General features: G+C 51.1%; 1 protein-coding gene across 9 annotated transcripts in view; it reads right to left on the reverse strand.

Annotated features, from left to right (window-relative positions):
• The window catches only part of TDRD7 (tudor domain containing 7), a 129,043-nt gene extending 110,698 nt beyond the window's left edge, over positions 1-18,345 (reverse strand). For 3 of the 9 annotated variants that reach the window (XM_065549924.1, XM_065549920.1, XM_065549922.1), the window contains exons 1-2: positions 17,974-18,326; positions 1,096-1,308 (exon numbers count right to left, since the gene is read on the reverse strand). In XM_065549924.1, coding sequence (XP_065405996.1) covers positions 1,096-1,302 — 207 coding nt within the window. In that variant the 5' untranslated portion in view covers positions 1,303-1,308; positions 17,974-18,326. Of the gene's footprint in view, positions 1-1,095; positions 1,309-17,224; positions 17,431-17,973 lie in introns of those variants that run through there. The other 6 variants (XM_065549919.1, XM_065549921.1, XM_065549916.1 and 3 more) reach the window with 3 other exon arrangements.
• Between the last annotated feature and the right edge of the window lie 395 nt (positions 18,346-18,740).

Genomic DNA, 18,740 nt, shown 5'->3' on the forward strand with positions numbered 1-18,740 from the left:
GGCAGCCGGTTTCAAGCGGAGTCCCCCAAGGGTCGGTCCTGGGGCCAGTTTTGTTTAATATCTTTATTAATGATCTGGAGGAGGGTGTGGACTGCACTCTCAGCAAGTTTGCAGATGACACTAAACTGGGAGGCGGAGTAGATACGCTGGAGGGTAGGGATCAGATACAGAGGGACCTAGACAAATTAGAGGATTGGGCAAAAAAAACCTGGTGAGGTTCAACAAGGACAAGTGCAGAGTCCTGCACTTAGAAAGGAAGAATCCTACGCACTGCTACAGACTAGGGACCGAATGGCTAGGTAGCAGTTCTGCAGAAAAGGACCTAGGGGTCACAGTGGATGAGAAGCTGGATATGAGTCAACAGTGTGCTCTTGTTGCCAAGAAGGCTAATGGCATTTTGGGCTGTATAAGTAGGGGCATTGCCAGCCGATCAAGGAACATGATCGTTCCCCTTTATTCGACATTCGTGAGGCCTCATCTGGAGTACTGTGTCCAGTTTTGGGCCCCACACTACAAGAAGGATGTGGAAATATTGGAAAGACTCCAGCGGAGGGCAACAAAAATGATTAGGGGTCTGGAGCACATGACTTATGAGGATAGGCTGAGGGAACTGGGATTGTTTAGTCTACAGAAGAGAAGAATGAGGAGGGATTTGATAGCTGCTTTCAACTACCTGAGGGGGGGTTCCAAAGAGGATGGAGCTCGGCTGTTTTCAGTGGTGGCAGATGACAGAACAAGGAGCAATGGTCTCAAGTTGCAGTGGAGGTGGTCTAGGTTGGATATTAGGAAACACCATTTCACTAGGAGGGTGGTGAAGCACTGGAATGCTTTACCTAGGGAGGTGGTGCAATCTCCTTCCTTGGAGGTTTTTAAGGCCCGGCTTGACAAAGCCCTGGCTGGAATGATTTAGTTGGGAATTGGTCCTGCTTTGAGCAGGGGGTTGGATTAGATAACCTCCTGAGGTCCCTTCCAACCCTGATATTCTATTCTATGATCTAATGAGTTCCAAAGCCAGTTTAACAAGCAACTTGAGAAAAGCCACCAACTATATAATTTATTACAATTCCCATGCCATTGTTATGAACCTTTTCTTACCTCACCCATTTTATTAATTTCTATTTTGACAACTCCTGGAACAGTCTTCAAGTATTCTTCCAGCGTAGCATGTCCTAGCTGTTTGAAAGGGATCCAATCCCCAGTCAAGGATTTGTACTCCCCCTGCAGTCGTGGCAAGGGTATTCCATTTTTATTGGACTGGAGAACAGCTCGAAGCATCTTTGCAACTAGGTCAGATTCCGGCATCTTTATCTGTAACCAAAAATAAGCATTTACATAATGTGAATATTTCTCGGATTCTTGATCTCCTTGCCCACTGATTCACATATGTCGTATGCTAACATGAGTGAAGAAAAAAGACCACCAATAATGGAAACCCTGACTTTGGAGACTAAAACATCTAAACAGAAGCAAAACCAAATACTAGCATGTTGTGGCTTCCACTTAACAGACCGGTGAAAGAACAGCAATGCAAAATAACCAAAGAAACAAAATGGATATGTATGAACACCATTGGTGGATCAGCTCAGAGGTTATGCAGGTCATTCCAAACAAATACCAATAAAACCTTACATCATCAGGGCTTTTATTTATGCCATACACTTTGGGGAAAATAATATTTTTGGAGGACAAAATGTTTTAAAAGCATATTGTAATATTTTGTATGATTCCCAGACAAAATTATGTTAAAATTGAGTTATGTTTGAAAGTAGATATCAGTAAGTTAAGGTAAAATACATTACAGGGGTGAAATAAGCATTTATTAACACAGGAAATTCAGAATTAAGGGTAAATGTAAAAAATTCAAACATGTTAGGATATGGAAATGCCCAGTTAGGGCACCCAGGACAGCCTTATCTCCATTCTGTATTGACCCCATACAATAACCATAGGATTATGATTAAGGCATTATAGTGTTTGTGATCCCAGTTTGGATTAATCTAATGTTTTTTTAAAAATAAGTCTATTTCTCCCCCTCACCCCCCGTAGTGTCACTGCAGTGCAGCGTTAGGTGCGGAAAGGCACAGTTAAGGCTGTTCCAGTGCCCTATCAGTCATCAACATAAGTCTGCCCCATTCATGTGATTTGAAGCTGCTGAGCAGCCTTGTGTTGATTAGGAAGGCATCATACAAAGCCAATATTCCAATCACACACCAAAGATAAAAAGGGGCATCCAGGTAGTGCTTCTCTTCATCTCTGACACAGGTGGTGAGACAGTTTCTGCAAACACAAGCACCCAAATAGTACAGATACTAATGCCAGGCAGTGAATGCTGATAGGCAGCAGAGCACACTGCAACACAAGTGTTGATCCACTGAGAACACCAATACTAAGGCAGGGCCCTGAAGGGCTGCCAAAATAACTCACTCCTCAACAGGTGTATAGCTAAAAGATGCTGAAGTACCAAGAACATTGGAATGGAAGCAGACACCAAAGCACAAGACACAGATATAGACAGATGCAGCTGAGCATCAAACAAGCCACACCTCAAGAAAGGTATGCTAAATGGCGTGGACTTAACTGAAAGGAAGAGACTTACTAAAAAAGGATCCCCAATGGCTTTGAAGCAATTGAGAGAGAAGAGCCGGAGCAATGACTGGCAGAGGCACAGCTCCTGCAGAACTTCTTTGCTGTACATAGTCAAAAGGAAGCTTCTGACCAGTTTCTTAAGGCAGCAATTAAGCTGAGTGTCATGTGACCATGACCAGTGGGCCAACCTTCATCCTGTTCCCACTGCAGTTGGGGGCGAAAACTCTTTACAAATTGTGCAGTTCTGCCACTCTCCAGTTAAGAAGCGGAGCCCAGGAGTGAAAATCCTAGCTGATATCTTTAAAGAAGCAATATTACAGGGGAAGTTGTGATGTACTCAATTGCCAACAACTGTTCTCAAAATAAAAATGTAGCTAGCTAGTTTTGCCATACAAGCTCATGTTTCTATGTTAAACCCCAACCTGCAAGAACGTAACACTATGCAATATACCATCTCATATTGTTCTTCAAATTTAGTGGGCTAAATGGACACACTCCCTATTATGCTAACTTTTAATCCTGCTCCTAGAGATAAGAGTCTCTCTCCCTCAGGGCTTGTCTACACTACTGCATAGGGTTGAGCTAAGATACACAACTTCAGCTACATGAATAGTGTAGCTGACTTCGACGTACTTAAATCTACTTACTGCGGTGTCTTTACTGCAGTAAGTCAACAGCTGATGCTCTCCCGTTGACTCCGCTTGTGCTTCTTGTTCTGGTGGAGTACCGAGTCGACAGGAGAGCGCTCAGTGGTCGATTTATTGCATCTATGCGATAATTGACCCACGCTGGATCAATTGCTGCCCACCGATTGGGCAGGTAGTGTAGAAAGCCCTCAGAAGCAATCTCATAGGGCAACATTGTGCTCCAAAACAACTGATTAAGGTATACATTTAGCAGCTTAATAATGGAAAGCTCACAAAAATGATGTGGGCAACGTAGCCAATCATCAGTTCATAACTATTGTCCAACCCATTCTCTTTTCAAACTTGTTGGTGAATGTACTCTTCAGAAAACTATTTGCCATGTTTCAAAGTACTGGGGGAAAAGAACTGTGGTTTTTGTTTCTCTCTCTTTCCCCACCCAAAAAAAAGAAGAGTATTTATCCTCACAGAACTCAAGCTAGCTGAATGGATTCTCTACAAAAAAAACAAACAATACCACTTCTAGGAAGAGACTAATAATTAGTAAGTTTCAGATCAAAAAGTGTCTCTTGTAAAGATGAGCATGTGGAACCAGAGATGAATGGAAACTTCTGAAGCTAACCATCCAGGTTTTTTCCCCTAAACCAGCATTTTATGTCCTGATGTTTTTGAAAAAACTTATTCAGATTTAAGGTTTTCTGCTCCCCAGCTGTTTCCCACTCTGTTCATATACAGCTGAATAAAGCAGCACATTCCCAGCATGCAGCACTGTAAGTAAAATGTGTATCTCATGCATTGAGGTGTCCAGCTACAAGGTTGCTCATCTCCTCAAAAGGAGATTGTTACCCACACAAGATCTAAGAAATGTAAAAGGTGCATAAGCAACTACAGAAGCTCTACTTTGCTTGTCAGACTTTAGACCAGGGGGTCTCAAACTCAAATGACCACGAGGGCCACATGAGGACTAGTGCATTGACCCGAGAGCTGCATCACTGACACCCCCACTCGCTGCCTCTGGCCCCGCCCCCACTCCACCCCTTCCATTAGGCCCCACCCCTGCCCCACCTCTTCCCACCCCTACCCCATTCCAACCCCTTCCCCAAAATCCCCACCCTAACGCTGCCCCCATGGGGTGCAGAAAGGGTGCAGGGCAGGTGGTTGGGGTGCAGGGTGTGGCAGGGGAGTCGGGGAGGGAGTTGCGGTGCAGAAGGGGTGTGGGATGTGGCAGGGGGCTCAGGGCAGGGAGTTGAGGTGCAGGAGGTGTGCAGGGTACAGCAGGGGGCTCAGGGCAGGAAGTTTGTGTGGGGTGCAAGAGGGTGAGGGGTGCAGCAGGGGGTCAGGGTGCAGGGTGTGGCGGGGGCTCAGAGCAGGGAGTTGGGGTGCAGGAGGTATGTGGGATGTGGCAGGGGGCTCCGGGCAGGGAATTGAGGTGCAGGTGGTGTGCAGGGTGCAGGAGGGGGCTCAAGGCAGGGAGTTGGTGTGTGGGGTGCAAGAGGGTGAGGGGTGCGGCAGGGGGACGGGGTGCAAGATGCAGCAGGTGGCTCAGGGCAGGGAATTGGGGTGTGGGATGTGGCAGGGGGCTCAGGGCAGGGGGTTGGGGTGCAGAGTGTGAGCTCCAGCCCGGCGCTGCTTACCTAGAGCGGTTCCAGGGTGGCAGCGGCACGCACCGGGGGCCAGGGCAGGCTCCCTGCCTGCCTGCCCTGGCCCCACGCTGCTCTGCTCCAGGAAGCAGATGGAACCCTGTCCCTGCAGCCCCTGGGGGAGGGGGAGGGGCTCAGGGTTCAGTGCCGAAGTTCCCATTGGCCACGGTTCCCTGTTCCCAGTCAATGGGAGCTGCAGGGGGCGGTGCCTGGAAGGAGGCAATGCAGGAGCCATCTGCCTCCTTCCCCCTCCCCCCCCCCCCCCCCGGCCCGAAGGGGCATGCTGCCAGCTGCTTCAGAGAGCAGCGTAGGGCGCGCAACACCAAGGGGGTAATCCCGCGGGTAGGCGACGGGAGCTTGGCGGGCCACACGCAAGAGCCCCGCGTGTTTGAGACCCCTGCTTTAGACTAAGAGTCCACACTACAGTCTACCTCTGGCTGGTCCATGTCAGCTGACTCAAGCTCTAGGGGCTGAGGCTAAGGGGCTGTTTAATTGAGATGTAGATATTTGGAGGGGCAGTCCCAGAGCTCGGGCTCTAGCCCGAGTGTCTACAGTACAGTTAAACAACCCCTTAGCCTGAACCCCACAAGCCCAAGTCAGCTGACACAGGCTAGCCACGTAGACATACATTGAGAACTTGTCCTCCCCATTCCATACTCTCATATATCTATCTTTACACTGCCCATAAAAGGGAAACTTAGACCCCACCATGTTTGGTGAGCTCCAATTTCAAGAACCCTAAGATGTTTATATGAAGACCAAACTTACCAAGCACTTCACCTGCCTGGGCTGCATTTCATTAGTTTTCCCTCAGAGTACTTGTAGTCTAAGTGGTCTGTCAGACTCTCATCTAATTAGGGCTCATCCAGTTCACAAACAAAATGACTGAAGATAGCAATCTCAATTGTAACCTATTTTTTGTAACTGCAGCTCGGGAGAAGATAATTAAATACATCCATACTAAAACAGATAACTGGTTATATAAATCAAAACTTGGGATTACCACAATTTGACATAGTCCTTAACACCCAGCTCACACAGCCAATCCAACAGAAGGGTTCAGTATTTTACGACTAGGGCTGTTTTTGTCACGGAAGTCACAGATTCCATAACTTCCCACAACATCCGTGACTTCTGCAGTAGCCAGTGCAGCTGACCCCAGGGCCGCCCAAACAGCTGGCTCCAGGGCCAGCTGCTCAGGTGGCCCGTGCACAGTCACACGGGCAACCCCAGGGCCAGCTGCACCGGCCGCCACTCAGACCAGCCCCCAACAGCTGGCCCCAGGGACTGCCTGAGTAGCGGTCAGTCCCCGGGGTGGCCCCCGGCAGCTGGTGCCACTGGCCTCTGATCCCCCACACACATCCTAGCAGCAGCCCGTGCTCACTCCCAGCAGTGCTCCCCCCAGCCTCAGCTCCCCCCCCAAAGATTTAGTCAGGGGTATTTATAATCTAAGTCATGGACAGGTCACAGACAGTGAATTTTTGTTTATTGCCCATGACCCATCCATGACTTTTACTAAAAATACCCCGTGACTAAATCTGCCTTATTTATGATCCAATCACATTTCCACTGAAGTCAAGGGTAGTAAGATTTTCAGTGGAATGGTACCAGGCTTTAAACCAGGGGAGGGCAAACTACGGCCTGCGGGCCAGATCCAGCCCGTCAGGGCTTTCAATCTGGCCTGCGGGATTGCCAGCCCCATGGTGTAGTGGGGCTAAGGCAGGCTCCCTGCCTGCCCCCGCCCTGCGCCACTCCCAGAAGCGGCCAGCACCACGTCCCTGTGGCCCCCGGGGGAGAAGGGGTCAGATGGCTTTGTGCATTGCCCTCGCCTGCAAGCACTGCCCCCCTCAGCTCCCATTGGCCAGGAACCGCAGAGAATGGGAGCTTTGGGGGTGGTACCCTCAGGAGACAGCAGCACGCACCCGAGCCGCCTGCCCCACCATACCCCCAGGAGCCACTTCCGCACATGTTGGCCACTTCCAGGAGTGACGCAGGGCCAGGGCAGGCAGGGAGCCTGCCTTAGCCCCACTGCGCCCCATTGCCAGCCAAGCCAGAGGCCACACCCTGAACTCCTCCTGCACCCCGCACCCTAACCCCATTCTGAGTCCCCTAGCCCCCTGCCTTGCCCCAACCCGACCCCCCTCCTGCATCCCGCACCCCTCCTACACCCCAACTCTTTGCCTGGAGCCCCTTCCTGCACACACCTCCTCCCACCAACCACGCTCCTTCCCACAACCCAAACCCCCTGCCCCAGCCCTACATTCATGGCCTCGCATACAATTTCCCAACCCAGATGTGGCCCGCAGGTCAAAAAGTTTGCCCACCCCTGCATTAAACACTACAGGTCTAGATAACCGTGTGTGTATATATATTCATTTATGTTATCACAGCTGATGATTTATGACACAGGTAGCTCATTTTACAGTAACGTGCAGTTTTATGATATGCCATGATGCAAGAATTTCTTTTTGTACAATAGCTGTATTTAGAAAGCTATTTGTTTAATTCAGGTACATGGAATAATTTTGCTCAGAATTAAGGCACTGCTATCAAAATGTGCTTATGTACTACTGTGATGGTGCTAGAGAAACCTGGAGATGTGATCACTACTGTGGGCAAACTGGAGAGGAGATAGCACCAGGGTCCTAACCCTCACTTCCCATACACATATTACAGACACACAAAATTAACTCACAGAGCTGCATGGAAGGATCCTGGGGAGATGTACAGGCTTACACTTTTTTTTATTTTGTGTACTGAAAGCTAAACTTTTTAAAACTTTTGTATGGGGAAAAAAGCAGGTATTAAAGACATATGCAGTTTTGGGAGAAAGCCATGGGATGAATAGGTACTGTTGATTTAGACTTTTCAGCTATGACTGTTTTGTTATACAGGAAAAATTAAGATTGTTTGGATGTTCCTTGCTGAGAATTTTTCTGTTTAATGATGTGTGTGCATGAACTGATTGTCAAGGTAAGTCAGAATTGTTTATGGATCTTCGCTTTGTAATTTCCAAGCTTTTAAATGTATAGAGTTTGTCTTAAGCCTAAGGACAAGTTTAATGATGCTCCTGAATTGCATTTAGGAGCCTTAACTGGAATTAACTGGAATAGTTATGCTATTTCACGTCTGTGGTTCTGTTTTTATAAAACATTAAGTAGGTAATCAACAAAAGGGGTAGGGGAAAAAAAACAGGATATTTTGGGGAAAAGGGTGGGATCTTGCAATTTTTTCCCCCAGCTCCATAGTTGATCAAAGAAATATGGAAAATTTATGAATTAGTTACTTTTCCCATTTTTAGTTCATATTCCAATAGACTAAACTTCCAAATTTCAACCAGCTCTATCATTTATTTTGAATTATATTAAAAATGTAGTTAAAATGGAAGTAGAAACCAACAAAACCCTATATAAATGATATGATATATATGGCATTTGTTATATGCTGTTTCATCCAGTAAATCCAGATGGCAAATGTTACAACACAAGTAGAAAATTACTACAAACATTAACTTTGGGGGTGGGGGGGGGGGAGAAGAGAACCACACAACCCACCACATTAATAAAGTTTGAATTTAGCCTTATTTTAGATGATTCCAAAATAACTTCAGGAATTTGCTAGAGGAATAACTAAGAATCACAAAAAAGTATTTACAGCCCTGTCATCTAAGAAACGATCTAACTCAGATTTGCTTGACATTTTCATACAATTCATTCTGTACTCGATAACAGCTGTAATTTTGAGGAGGACACCATAATATTCACACACAAATTTGTGTTCATTTGTGCACATTCTAAGAATAGAGCCACAATGGCACCTCAAAAAAATATTAGAGAATATTTAAAAAACAAACGATACAGAAAATTTGAAGCGTTAGTTATTGGTCATTGGGGGTAACATACAGAGTATGGGGGTATGTTGGTGTTTTGGGGCTGGGCAGCACACATAGTATATACACACTGCAATGTCCCCAATGAGGGGTGGGTAACCGGTGGGCGGGATCGGGAGACAGTCGAAAAACAGTGAGGGTCTATCACCCATACAGGAGGTAGAGACAGTCATGGGTATAGGTAAGCGGACTGGGTAATGGGGGTGGGGTGACCCTCACGTGGCGGGATTCAGCTAGGTTTGGTGGGTTTAGGGCTCAGGGGATAGGGTCCAGCAGGGGGTGTGTGCGGGTGCACGAGGTCTCCCCGGCTCACTCTCGGTATTGGCGGTGGCCGGTGATGTGCTCGATGTAAATGTCCCGGGACCAACGGATAGTGTCCGAGACCATTAGGCGTCTCATGAGTCGCGCGTAATGGCGGCCCACCCCACAGGTCCTCAGCACGCATTCGTTACACGGGTCCCAGGCACCCAGGGCCCCAACGAGCAGAGCGTCAACGTGCACCTCGTAACCCTTAGTTAATAGATGTCATCATTTTGTAGTTCCTGCTCATGTCAATCAAGCATTTTTCCCAAAATCATTGTACCATTTAAAACAGATTTGTTAATCATTATGCTTTTGTAGTTGACCTGTCTGCACTTCTACTAAGAGTAGTTAGTGGTGTCGTTGAAGCCAAGAACACAGTAGAACTGAAAAAAAATTAGACATATGGATAAGAACTCCTCTAACTGCTGCTTGGGAAGCATAAGCTGCTGCAACAGATAAAAGATGCAAACGATCTTTTTAGGGAGGCCTCAGTGTTGCCATCAAGAGAGTTGTTCAAGGTTTAATCTTCATAAATTATCTTCTGGTTATCCTGGAGACTCTTGAATTCTCTATGATCACCTCAGAGTCTGATGATCAACAGAGATGGAGCGTCCATATGGACCTACTTGGGGCTGTATTTTGGCCAATCACTGTCAATCATTTCTTGTATGTGAGGATGTCCAGGCCTCACATGAGATGTGAGAGGAGATTGACTAGGAGTCCCTAGGTAACAGTGGGCTCTCTTTCAGCATCTGTGCTGTTCTGGAGTTGAACATTATCGGGGCTTCCCTTTAGAATAAGAGGCAGGGGTAAAAAGAAGGGAAGAGAGAAAGTGGCTGTTAAAGTAGGTTATTTCTAAAACTTTCACAGAGAGGGGGCTCAAGGCAGGGGATTGGGGTGCAGGAGGGTCTAGCCCCACTCCGCTCCCAGAAGTGGCTCCTGGGGGTGGGGTGGGGCAGGCGGCTCTGCCATGCGCTGCCCTCACCTGTTGGTACCATCCCCGAAGCTCCCATTGGCCGCAGTTCCCCATTCCTGGCCAATGGGAGCTGCGGGGGGGCAGTGCCTGTGGATGAGGGGAGCGCACAGAACCCACCACCACCAATAGGCCGGAGGGACGTGGTGCCGGCCGCTGCGCCGGCCGCTGCGCCACATGGCTGGCAATCCCACAGGCCGGATTGAAAGCCCTGACAGCCTGCATCTGGCCTGTGGGCCGTAGTTTGCTCTGCCTGGAGTTAGAGGTTAATATGAAAGCTGAAGTGCCATTCCAGTCCCCATCCAACAACCCAAGAAAAATACTCTTAAGGATCCCTGCATCCTCCTCCCCTGCAGTTATCTGAGAGGTTGGCTTGGGGGAAGAGAGAACAGAGTTCTTGCCAGGGTGTTGCACCGGGGCAGTACCCCCAATATCTTTTTAGTAGCCATCTAGTAAATACCTGGTAAGTTAAACCAGGCTCTTCTGAATTACAGGCTTCAAGATCTTTTATATAGCCTAGCTCAGCTCCATTAGATACCAAGCAGGGGCATATATTAGTCTTTGTTTTAGTGTGGGGGGGGCTGGGGAGACGAAAGGCAGGAATAGAATCTCAGCTTGTCCATTAAAGTTCACCTACACCTCTTTTTTTAAAATACACACCAGCTATGTGGTTATTCCCCAGATGTTACTTAACCAATGTTACAAGGATTCCACTGCATTAAGTTCTTCAAGTTAAAGAAATAATGAGTTTAAACTATTATATATGCCTTTGCCAGAAAAGGGTCTTAGATTTTACTATTCAGACCACATGATTCCTTTTCTAAATGATACAAAAGAGAAATATAATCTTAGGAAGAGATTTAATGTTTACAGTTGCTACGAAGATCTAGATTCTTCTTGTCTGAGAGCCACTTAATATTTTGTGTAATTAACATCACCGACAGTCTTTCAATGTTATAGTCGTTAAAGAGGAAAAACACCCAGGAGGATTAGCTAACTATTGGCTGGACTATCTGATTTCGCTGGGGATTTTCGGCATCTCACAGTTATGCGGTGTGCATACGACACACACACCCAGGTACCGGGAGGGGATGAGCAGGTTAGAGCTGGAACAGGGAAGAGTGGAAGAGATGTAACACAGTTATGCGGGGTGCATACGACACACACACACACCCAGGAGGGGATGGGCAGATTGGAACTGCAGCAGGGGAACAGGGGAAGATGTCACACAGTTAGGCGGTGTGCATACCACACACACATATAGATATAGATATAGCCAGGTACCGTGAGGGGATGAGCAGGTTAGAGCTGGAACGGGGAAGAGATGTAACACAGTTATGCGGTGTGCATGCAACCCCCCCCACCCCCATGTACCGGGAGGGGACGGGCCAGTTAGAGCTGGAACAAGGGAAGAGGGGAAGATGTCACACAGTTATGCGGTGTGCATAGGACGGACACACACAGACACACCCAGGTACCGGGAGGCAGAGCCGGCTTTAGACAGATTTCCCCGAATTGGGCCCCGCGCCTAAGAGGGCCCCCCCCCCGCAGAGCTGTGCTGCTCTCCGGGAAGTAGCAGCTGTTGCTGCTAGGCAACCAGAGATGCTGGCCGGCAGAAGGCTGAGACAGAGGCAGGTGGGGGGGGGGAGAGTGGGGGGGGAAGGAGAGAGAGAAGGCATATGTGCTTTGCAGCCTTTCCCTCCCCTCCCCCCAGCACTCACATGGAGGAATGGAGGAGATGCTGAGAGGGCTTCCGGTCCGGTGGGAGACAGGAATCTCTGAAGTGTGGACCTCACTCACCTGAGCAGCTGCTGGGGCTTCGGTTGGTGAGTGTTTGACCCCGTGATTCCCCATAGGTTTGTAATATTGGGTTGGTTTTGTGGTTTTCGGTGGTGTTGCTGTTTGAGGGTGAGTTTGTGCCTGCCTGTGTCTGTTTCAAAACTAAACTTGGGATCATGTAACCCAATAAACCCAGGAAGAAAGCCCCGAGCGTGTACTTAGTGCTGTGAATTCCAGGTGAGAGAGAGAGGGGGGGGTTAGGACGAGGAAATCAAATACGTCGAGGGGAGAATACAAAAGGTCTGCAACAGGCAGGCTGAGACTTTTATCTCCCTCTCCCCCCACCCCTGAGAGAGGGGAAACTGAGGCACGGAGTGATCCGATTCCCCTCCCCAAATTATTTTGCAAAGGAGGGGGACGGGGGCTCCTATCCAAACCAGTTCCCTTCCCATCAAGTCTGCTTCCAGACCACTGTAGGGGCTGAATATTTCCATTAAACTCTGGCTCCTTCGTTTGCCCTGCAACAATAAAATAGGCGGGGGGGAGGGGGAATAGCCCCCCCCCCCCCCCCAAGCTGTGTGGACATTAAGGTTTTTGGAGGGGGGGGCGGGGCATACGATAATATTCCGGATCAATCAAATGCCCAGCTCAGCTTTCTAGCCATCCAGCAGCTCTAGGGCAGGGAAGGAAGGTGCTCTTGGTGCAGAGTGGTCGCAAATCAGAGATTAATTTAGCTGGGGGGGGGGGGGGGGTTTATCCAGTTGAAATCCCGCCCGATGCAGCCACACAGAATCTCTGGCGGCGCTAGGAGAGGCCAGGAGTGGAAGCAGGTGGCCCGGAGGTGGGGGGACATTTGCCCTCAGTCCTGGGCTCTGGGATGGACTAGGCTGGGTGGTGGGTTCAGTCTAGTCTTCCATCCTGTTGCTCTCGCTGGGGTTTGTGCTTTTCATCTGGCTCCACCGAAAAGATCAAACAAGCCCAGTAGAAAAGGGGGGGGTGAGAGAGGCGGGAAGGGTTTTGTAAGGGATTAAAGTGACCCATCAACGAAAGAGTAAAACCAGAGTTTGACTGGGTTTCCCCCCAGCCACCACTCCTGCAAACACTGGGCAAGGGGCAGCCCCATCCCCCACGGAGGCAATGGTGAGGGGCAGCAGGGGAGGAAGGAAGCCACATGTGAGGGCAGTTCCCTCCCCCACCACCCCCCAAACTCTGTCCCAGAGCCTGCACCTACCCCCCCGCACTCCCTCCCAGAGCCTGCACCCCTCCATCCATCCTGCACCTCACCCCGTGCCCCAGCCCGGAGCCTGCACCCAGCACCCAAATTCCGTCCCACTCAGCCCTGGGCAAAGCTCTCCTTGGTCTGGCTCCCAGCCCCTCTCCAAGGGTTGCAGCTTTCGGGAAGTGCCTGCCTTCCACACCTTCCTCATTCACACCTCATTCATTCAACAGGGCAATTGATTACAAAGGGGGGGGGGGGGGGAGATCTTATTCTACTTCTAGCAAAAAGACATTTTTTCTTTTACCTTAATTATACTAACTTAGGGGCCCGCTATAACATATTAGCGAAGTTCAATACAAAGTCACATAAAAAAGTTATACAAAAATGCATAATTCAGAGATTTATCTACAACTGTATTGACTGACTGCTGTGTGCAGTAATATAGTGACCCCTGGGTCTTTGAATGAGGCTTTATACTTGGGGGGGGGCGGCGATCGGCGAGTTGGGGCGAGCGGGTGGGCAAGCGGCAGGTAGGCAAAGAGGCGAGCAGTGAGCCAGCAGAGGTTCTAGGGGCGGACATGGGGGTTTCTGGCAGGAGAGTTAACCTGCATTTACAAAACACTCTGAATTAAAAAAACACTCTGTGCTCTTAAACCATATTTTTTCTTACTTTAAGTTTTGAAAATTCAGACACTAGTTCTTTTAGATCCAGTTTTCCAGGTATTTCATGCTCTATTGACATTGTGACAAGTCCAACAAGTCTCTCTTGCACCATTGTTGAACGCAGATATGTTTTTATCAATTTTAACTTTGAGAAGCTACAATGCAGGAAGACCAATTAAACAATTTGGCAATCATGTCAATTGAATGCGAAGTAATGAAGAGCTTAGAGTTAGGCAATATACCGAAAGATTTTGTCAAACAAAAAGCAAGGAAGATAAAGTTTTAAAAACATATAAGTGAGATGTACAATACAGTTCCTCTTAATGAACGTGATATTTATATGATGCAATGTACGTAATATATAATTGCTATTATTTATATAGTCATGGAAAGTAAATAATACATGGAAGAAATGAAAGGTTTTTTGTTTTTTTTTAAAGTCATCCCTGTCGGGGCCCCACCGAAACTGTTTGAATTGGGCCCCGCACTTCCTAAAGCCAGCCCTGCCGGGAGGGTATGGGCAGGTTGGAGCTGGATCAGGGGAACAGGGAAAGAAGTCACACAGTTATGCGGTGTGCACAGGATAGACACACCCAGGTACCGGGAGGGGATGGGCAGGTTGGAGCTGGAGCAGGGGAAGAGTGGAAGATGTACACAGTTATGCGGTGTGCACAGGACAGACACATACAGACACACCCAGGTACCGGGAGGGGATGGGCAGGTTGGAGCTGGAGCAGGGGAACAGGGAAAGATGTCACACAGTTATGCGGTGTGCACAGGACAGACACACACAGACACACCCAGGTACCGGGAGGGGATGGGCAGGTTGGAGCTGGAGCAGGGGAACAGGGAAAGATGTCACACAGTTATGCGGTGTGCACAGGACAGACACACACAGACACACCCAGGTACCGAGAGGGGATGGGCAGGTTGGAGCTGGAGCAGCGGAACAGGGAAAGATGTCACACAGTTATGCGGTGTGCACAGGACAGACACACACAGACACACCCAGGTACCAGGAGGGGATGGGCAGGTTGGAGCTGGAGCAGGGGAAGAGTGGAAGATGCACACAGTTATGCGGTGTGCACAGGACAGACACACACAGACACACCCAGGTACCGGGAGGGGATGGGCAGGTTGGAGCTGGAGCAGGGGCAGAGTGGAAGATGTACACAGTTATGCGGTGTGCATAGGACAGACACACCCAGGTACCGGGAGGGGATGGGCAGGTTGGAGCTGGAGCTGGAGCAGGGGCAGAGTGGAAGATGTACACAGTTATGTGGTGTGCACAGGACAGACACACACAGACACACCCAGGTACCGGGAGGGGATGGGCAGGTTGGAGCTGGAGCAGAGTGGAAGATGTACACAGTTATGCGGTGTGCACAGGACAGACACACACAGACACACCCAGGTACCGGGAGGGGATGGGCAGGTTGGAGCTGGAGCTGGAGCAGGGGCAGAGTGGAAGATGTACACAGTTATGCGGTGTGCACAGGACAGACACACACAGACACACCCAGGTACCGGGAGGGGATGGGCAGGTTGGAGCTGGAGCTGGAGCAGGGGCAGGGGCAGAGTGGAAGATGTACACAGTTATGTGGTGTGCACAGGACAGACACACACAGACACACCCAGGTACCGGGAGGGGATGGGCAGGTTGGAGCTGGAGCAGGGGCAGAGTGGAAGATGTACACAGTTATGCGGTGTGCACAGGACAGACACACACAGACACACCCAGGTACCGGGAGGGGATGGGCAGGTTGGAGCTGGAGCAGGGGCAGAGTGGAAGATGTACACAGTTATGCGGTGTGCACAGGACAGACACACACAGACACACCCAGGTACCGGGAGGGGATGGGCAGGTTGGAGCTGGAGCAGGGGCAGAGTGGAAGATGCACACAGTTATGCGGTGTGCACAGGACAGACACACCCAGACACACCCAGGTACCGGGAGGGGATGGGCAGGTTGGAGCTGGAGCAGGGGCAGAGTGGAAGATGTACACAGTTAGGCGGTGTGCACAGGACAGACACACACAGACACACCCAGGTACCGGGAGGGGATGGGCAGGTTGGAGCTGGAGCAGGGGCAGAGTGGAAGATGTACACAGTTATGCGGTGTGCACAGGACAGACACACACAGACACACCCAGGTACCGGGAGGGGATGGGCAGGTTGGAGCTGGAGCAGGGGAACAGGGAAAGATGTCACACAGTTATGCGGTGTGCACAGAACAGACACACACAGACACACCCAGGTACCGGGAGGGGATGGGCAGGTTGGAGCTGGAGCAGGGGCAGAGTGGAAGATGTACACAGTTATGCGGTGTGCACAGGACAGACACACACAGACACACCCAGGTACCGGGAGGGGATGGGCAGGTTGGAGCTGGAGCAGGGGAACAGGGAAAGATGTCACACAGTTATGCGGTGTGCACAGGACAGACACACACAGACACACCCAGGTACCAGGAGGGGATGGGCAGGTTGGAGCTGGAGCAGGGGAACAGGGAAAGATGTCACACAGTTATGCGGTGTGCACAGGACAGACACACACAGACACACCCAGGTACCAGGAGGGGATGGGCAGGTTGGAGCTGGAGCAGGGGAACAGGGAAAGATGTCACACAGTTATGCGGTGTGCACAGGACAGACACACACAGACACACCCAGGTACCAGGAGGGGATGGGCAGGTTGGAGCTGGAGCAGGGGCAGAGTGGAAGATGTACACAGTTATGCGGTGTGCACAGGACAGACACACACAGACACACCCAGGTACCGGGAGGGTATGGGCAGGTTGGAGCTGGATCAGGGGAACAGGGAAAGACGTCACACAGTTATGCGGTGTGCACAGGATAGACACACCCAGGTACCGGGAGGGGATGGGCAGGTTGGAGCTGGAGCAGGGGCAGAGTGGAAGATGTACACAGTTATGCGGTGTGCACAGGACAGACACACACAGACACACCCAGGTACCGGGAGGGGATGGGCAGGTTGGAGCTGGAGCAGGGGCAGAGTGGAAGATGTACACAGTTATGCGGTGTGCACAGGACAGACACACCCAGGTACCGGGAGGGGATGGGCAGGTTGGAGCTGGAGCAGGGGCAGAGTGGAAGATGTACACAGTTATGCGGTGTGCACAGGACAGACACACACAGACACACCCAGGTACCGGGAGGGGATGGGCAGGTTGGAGCTGGAGCTGGAGCAGGGGCAGAGTGGAAGATGTACACAGTTATGCGGTGTGCACAGGACAGACACACACAGACACACCCAGGTACCGGGAGGGGATGGGCAGGTTGGAGCTGGAGCAGGGGCAGAGTGGAAGACGTACACAGTTATGCGGTGTGCACAGGACAGACACACATAGCGGGAGGCACAGGGGAGTGGCTGTCACACAGATTTAGAGAACGGGGACCCCGCCCCCGCCCCCCGACAGACCCCAGCCAGGCTGGAGGGACGCCGGCCAAACCCGCTGCGGGCCGGGCCAGAGGAGGCGGCCGGGAGGCCACGGACACCTTACCGCACCTTGCCACGCCGCGCCCCTGCCAGAGGGCCCCGGAGACTCGCGCCGCCCGCCTGTCCGTGACTCACCCCCTGGCCCGCCGCGGGGCTCCTCGCGCCTCAGGCGCCGCGCTGGGATCCCGGCCTTTTAACGCCGCCCCCGGCCCCGCCCCGCGCATGCGTGGCCTGGCCCCGACCCCACAGCCTCCTGCCCGGGCGCTGCCCCCACGTGACTGGGACGACCCCGTGCTGCGGCCCCTGCGCCCGTCACGAGAGTCAGCGCGTGCGCGCGGGGAGCGCCCGGCCCCGTCTCTTCGGGCAGGAACGGAAAGCGAAAGGGCTCCGTGCTCGTAGCCTGCCAGGCCGGTTCAGAGGCCGCTCGAGCGCCGCAGCCTCGACCCCGCCAGGCCGGCCCCACTTCCCTTCCGCCTGGCGCCCAGGAGCCCCTCAGCGCGCAGGGTCATGGCGCGCCAGGCACGTTCGGCTGCTGAGAGACCCCTTGCGGCTCAGGGTCCCGCCCCCCAACACCGAGCGAGAGACACTTCCTGCCCCGGGCACTGGTAACCCCGCGCCCACCGCTGCTGCGAGTTGGGGACATGGGAGCTGGAGTCCACTAAACTCCTCTATGCGGATCAGGAAACATCTGTGCGTGGGGAACCGTTTTCAATCCCTCCTGCACTGGGCTGGAGTCACACCGATTTACAGGGGAACGGCTGGTTAGCAACAGCCTGCGGCTGCTCTCCCGAGTTCAGGGTATTAAATGTGGTTCTGACCTTTCTGGAGCTCACACAAGCAGGTTCTTCCACTCTGGAAACAGGCGAAATCTCCTGCCCCTTCCTTGCTCCGGGTTTTCTTCGGACAAACCCTGCTAGTGTCGCACCCTGTTCTTAAAGGCACAGCTCCCACTAACCAAAGTGCAAACACTAGAAGTAAAACCAGTATCAGCCCTTCGGCCTTTCCAACCAGGGCCGGTGTAGCCCCACAAAGTGCTCCCCTCCCCTTTTGCTACTGGGAGCGGTTTCTGCCACGCAGCGTAGCAGTTTGGTAAACACTCCCGGTCTGCTTCCTGGGGGGGGGGGGGTTGCAAAACGGGAGGGATGGGGTTGTGGTGGAAAACACTCCCGGTCTGCTTCCTCTGGGGGGATGGTTGCAAAACGGGAGGGATGGGGTTGTGGTGGAAAACACTCCCGGTCTGCTTCCTCTGGGGGGATGGTTGCAAAACGGGAGGGATGGGGTTGTGGTGGAAAACACTCCCGGTCTGCTTCCTCTGGGAGGATGGTTGCGAAACGGGAGGGATGGGGTTTGTGGTTGAAAACACTCACAGTCTGCTTCCTCCTGGCTAATGTGCCAAATTGATCTATTGCATGATTGAGGCATGCTGTTTCACTTTTTTTTGTGTGAATCCGTGAAAAGGGATTTTTTTTACTTTACTCTTCCAATTTGCATCATATACAAAGCAATTTTTGGGGCCACTTCCATTAAAAAAAAGTTGCAATACTCTAGTAACATGTATTTGGAAATGTAAAAAATAACCAGTGAA

Source organism: Chrysemys picta, chromosome 6 (genome assembly GCF_011386835.1).
Source record: "Chrysemys picta bellii isolate R12L10 chromosome 6, ASM1138683v2, whole genome shotgun sequence".
Lineage (NCBI taxonomy): Eukaryota > Metazoa > Chordata > Testudines > Emydidae > Chrysemys > Chrysemys picta.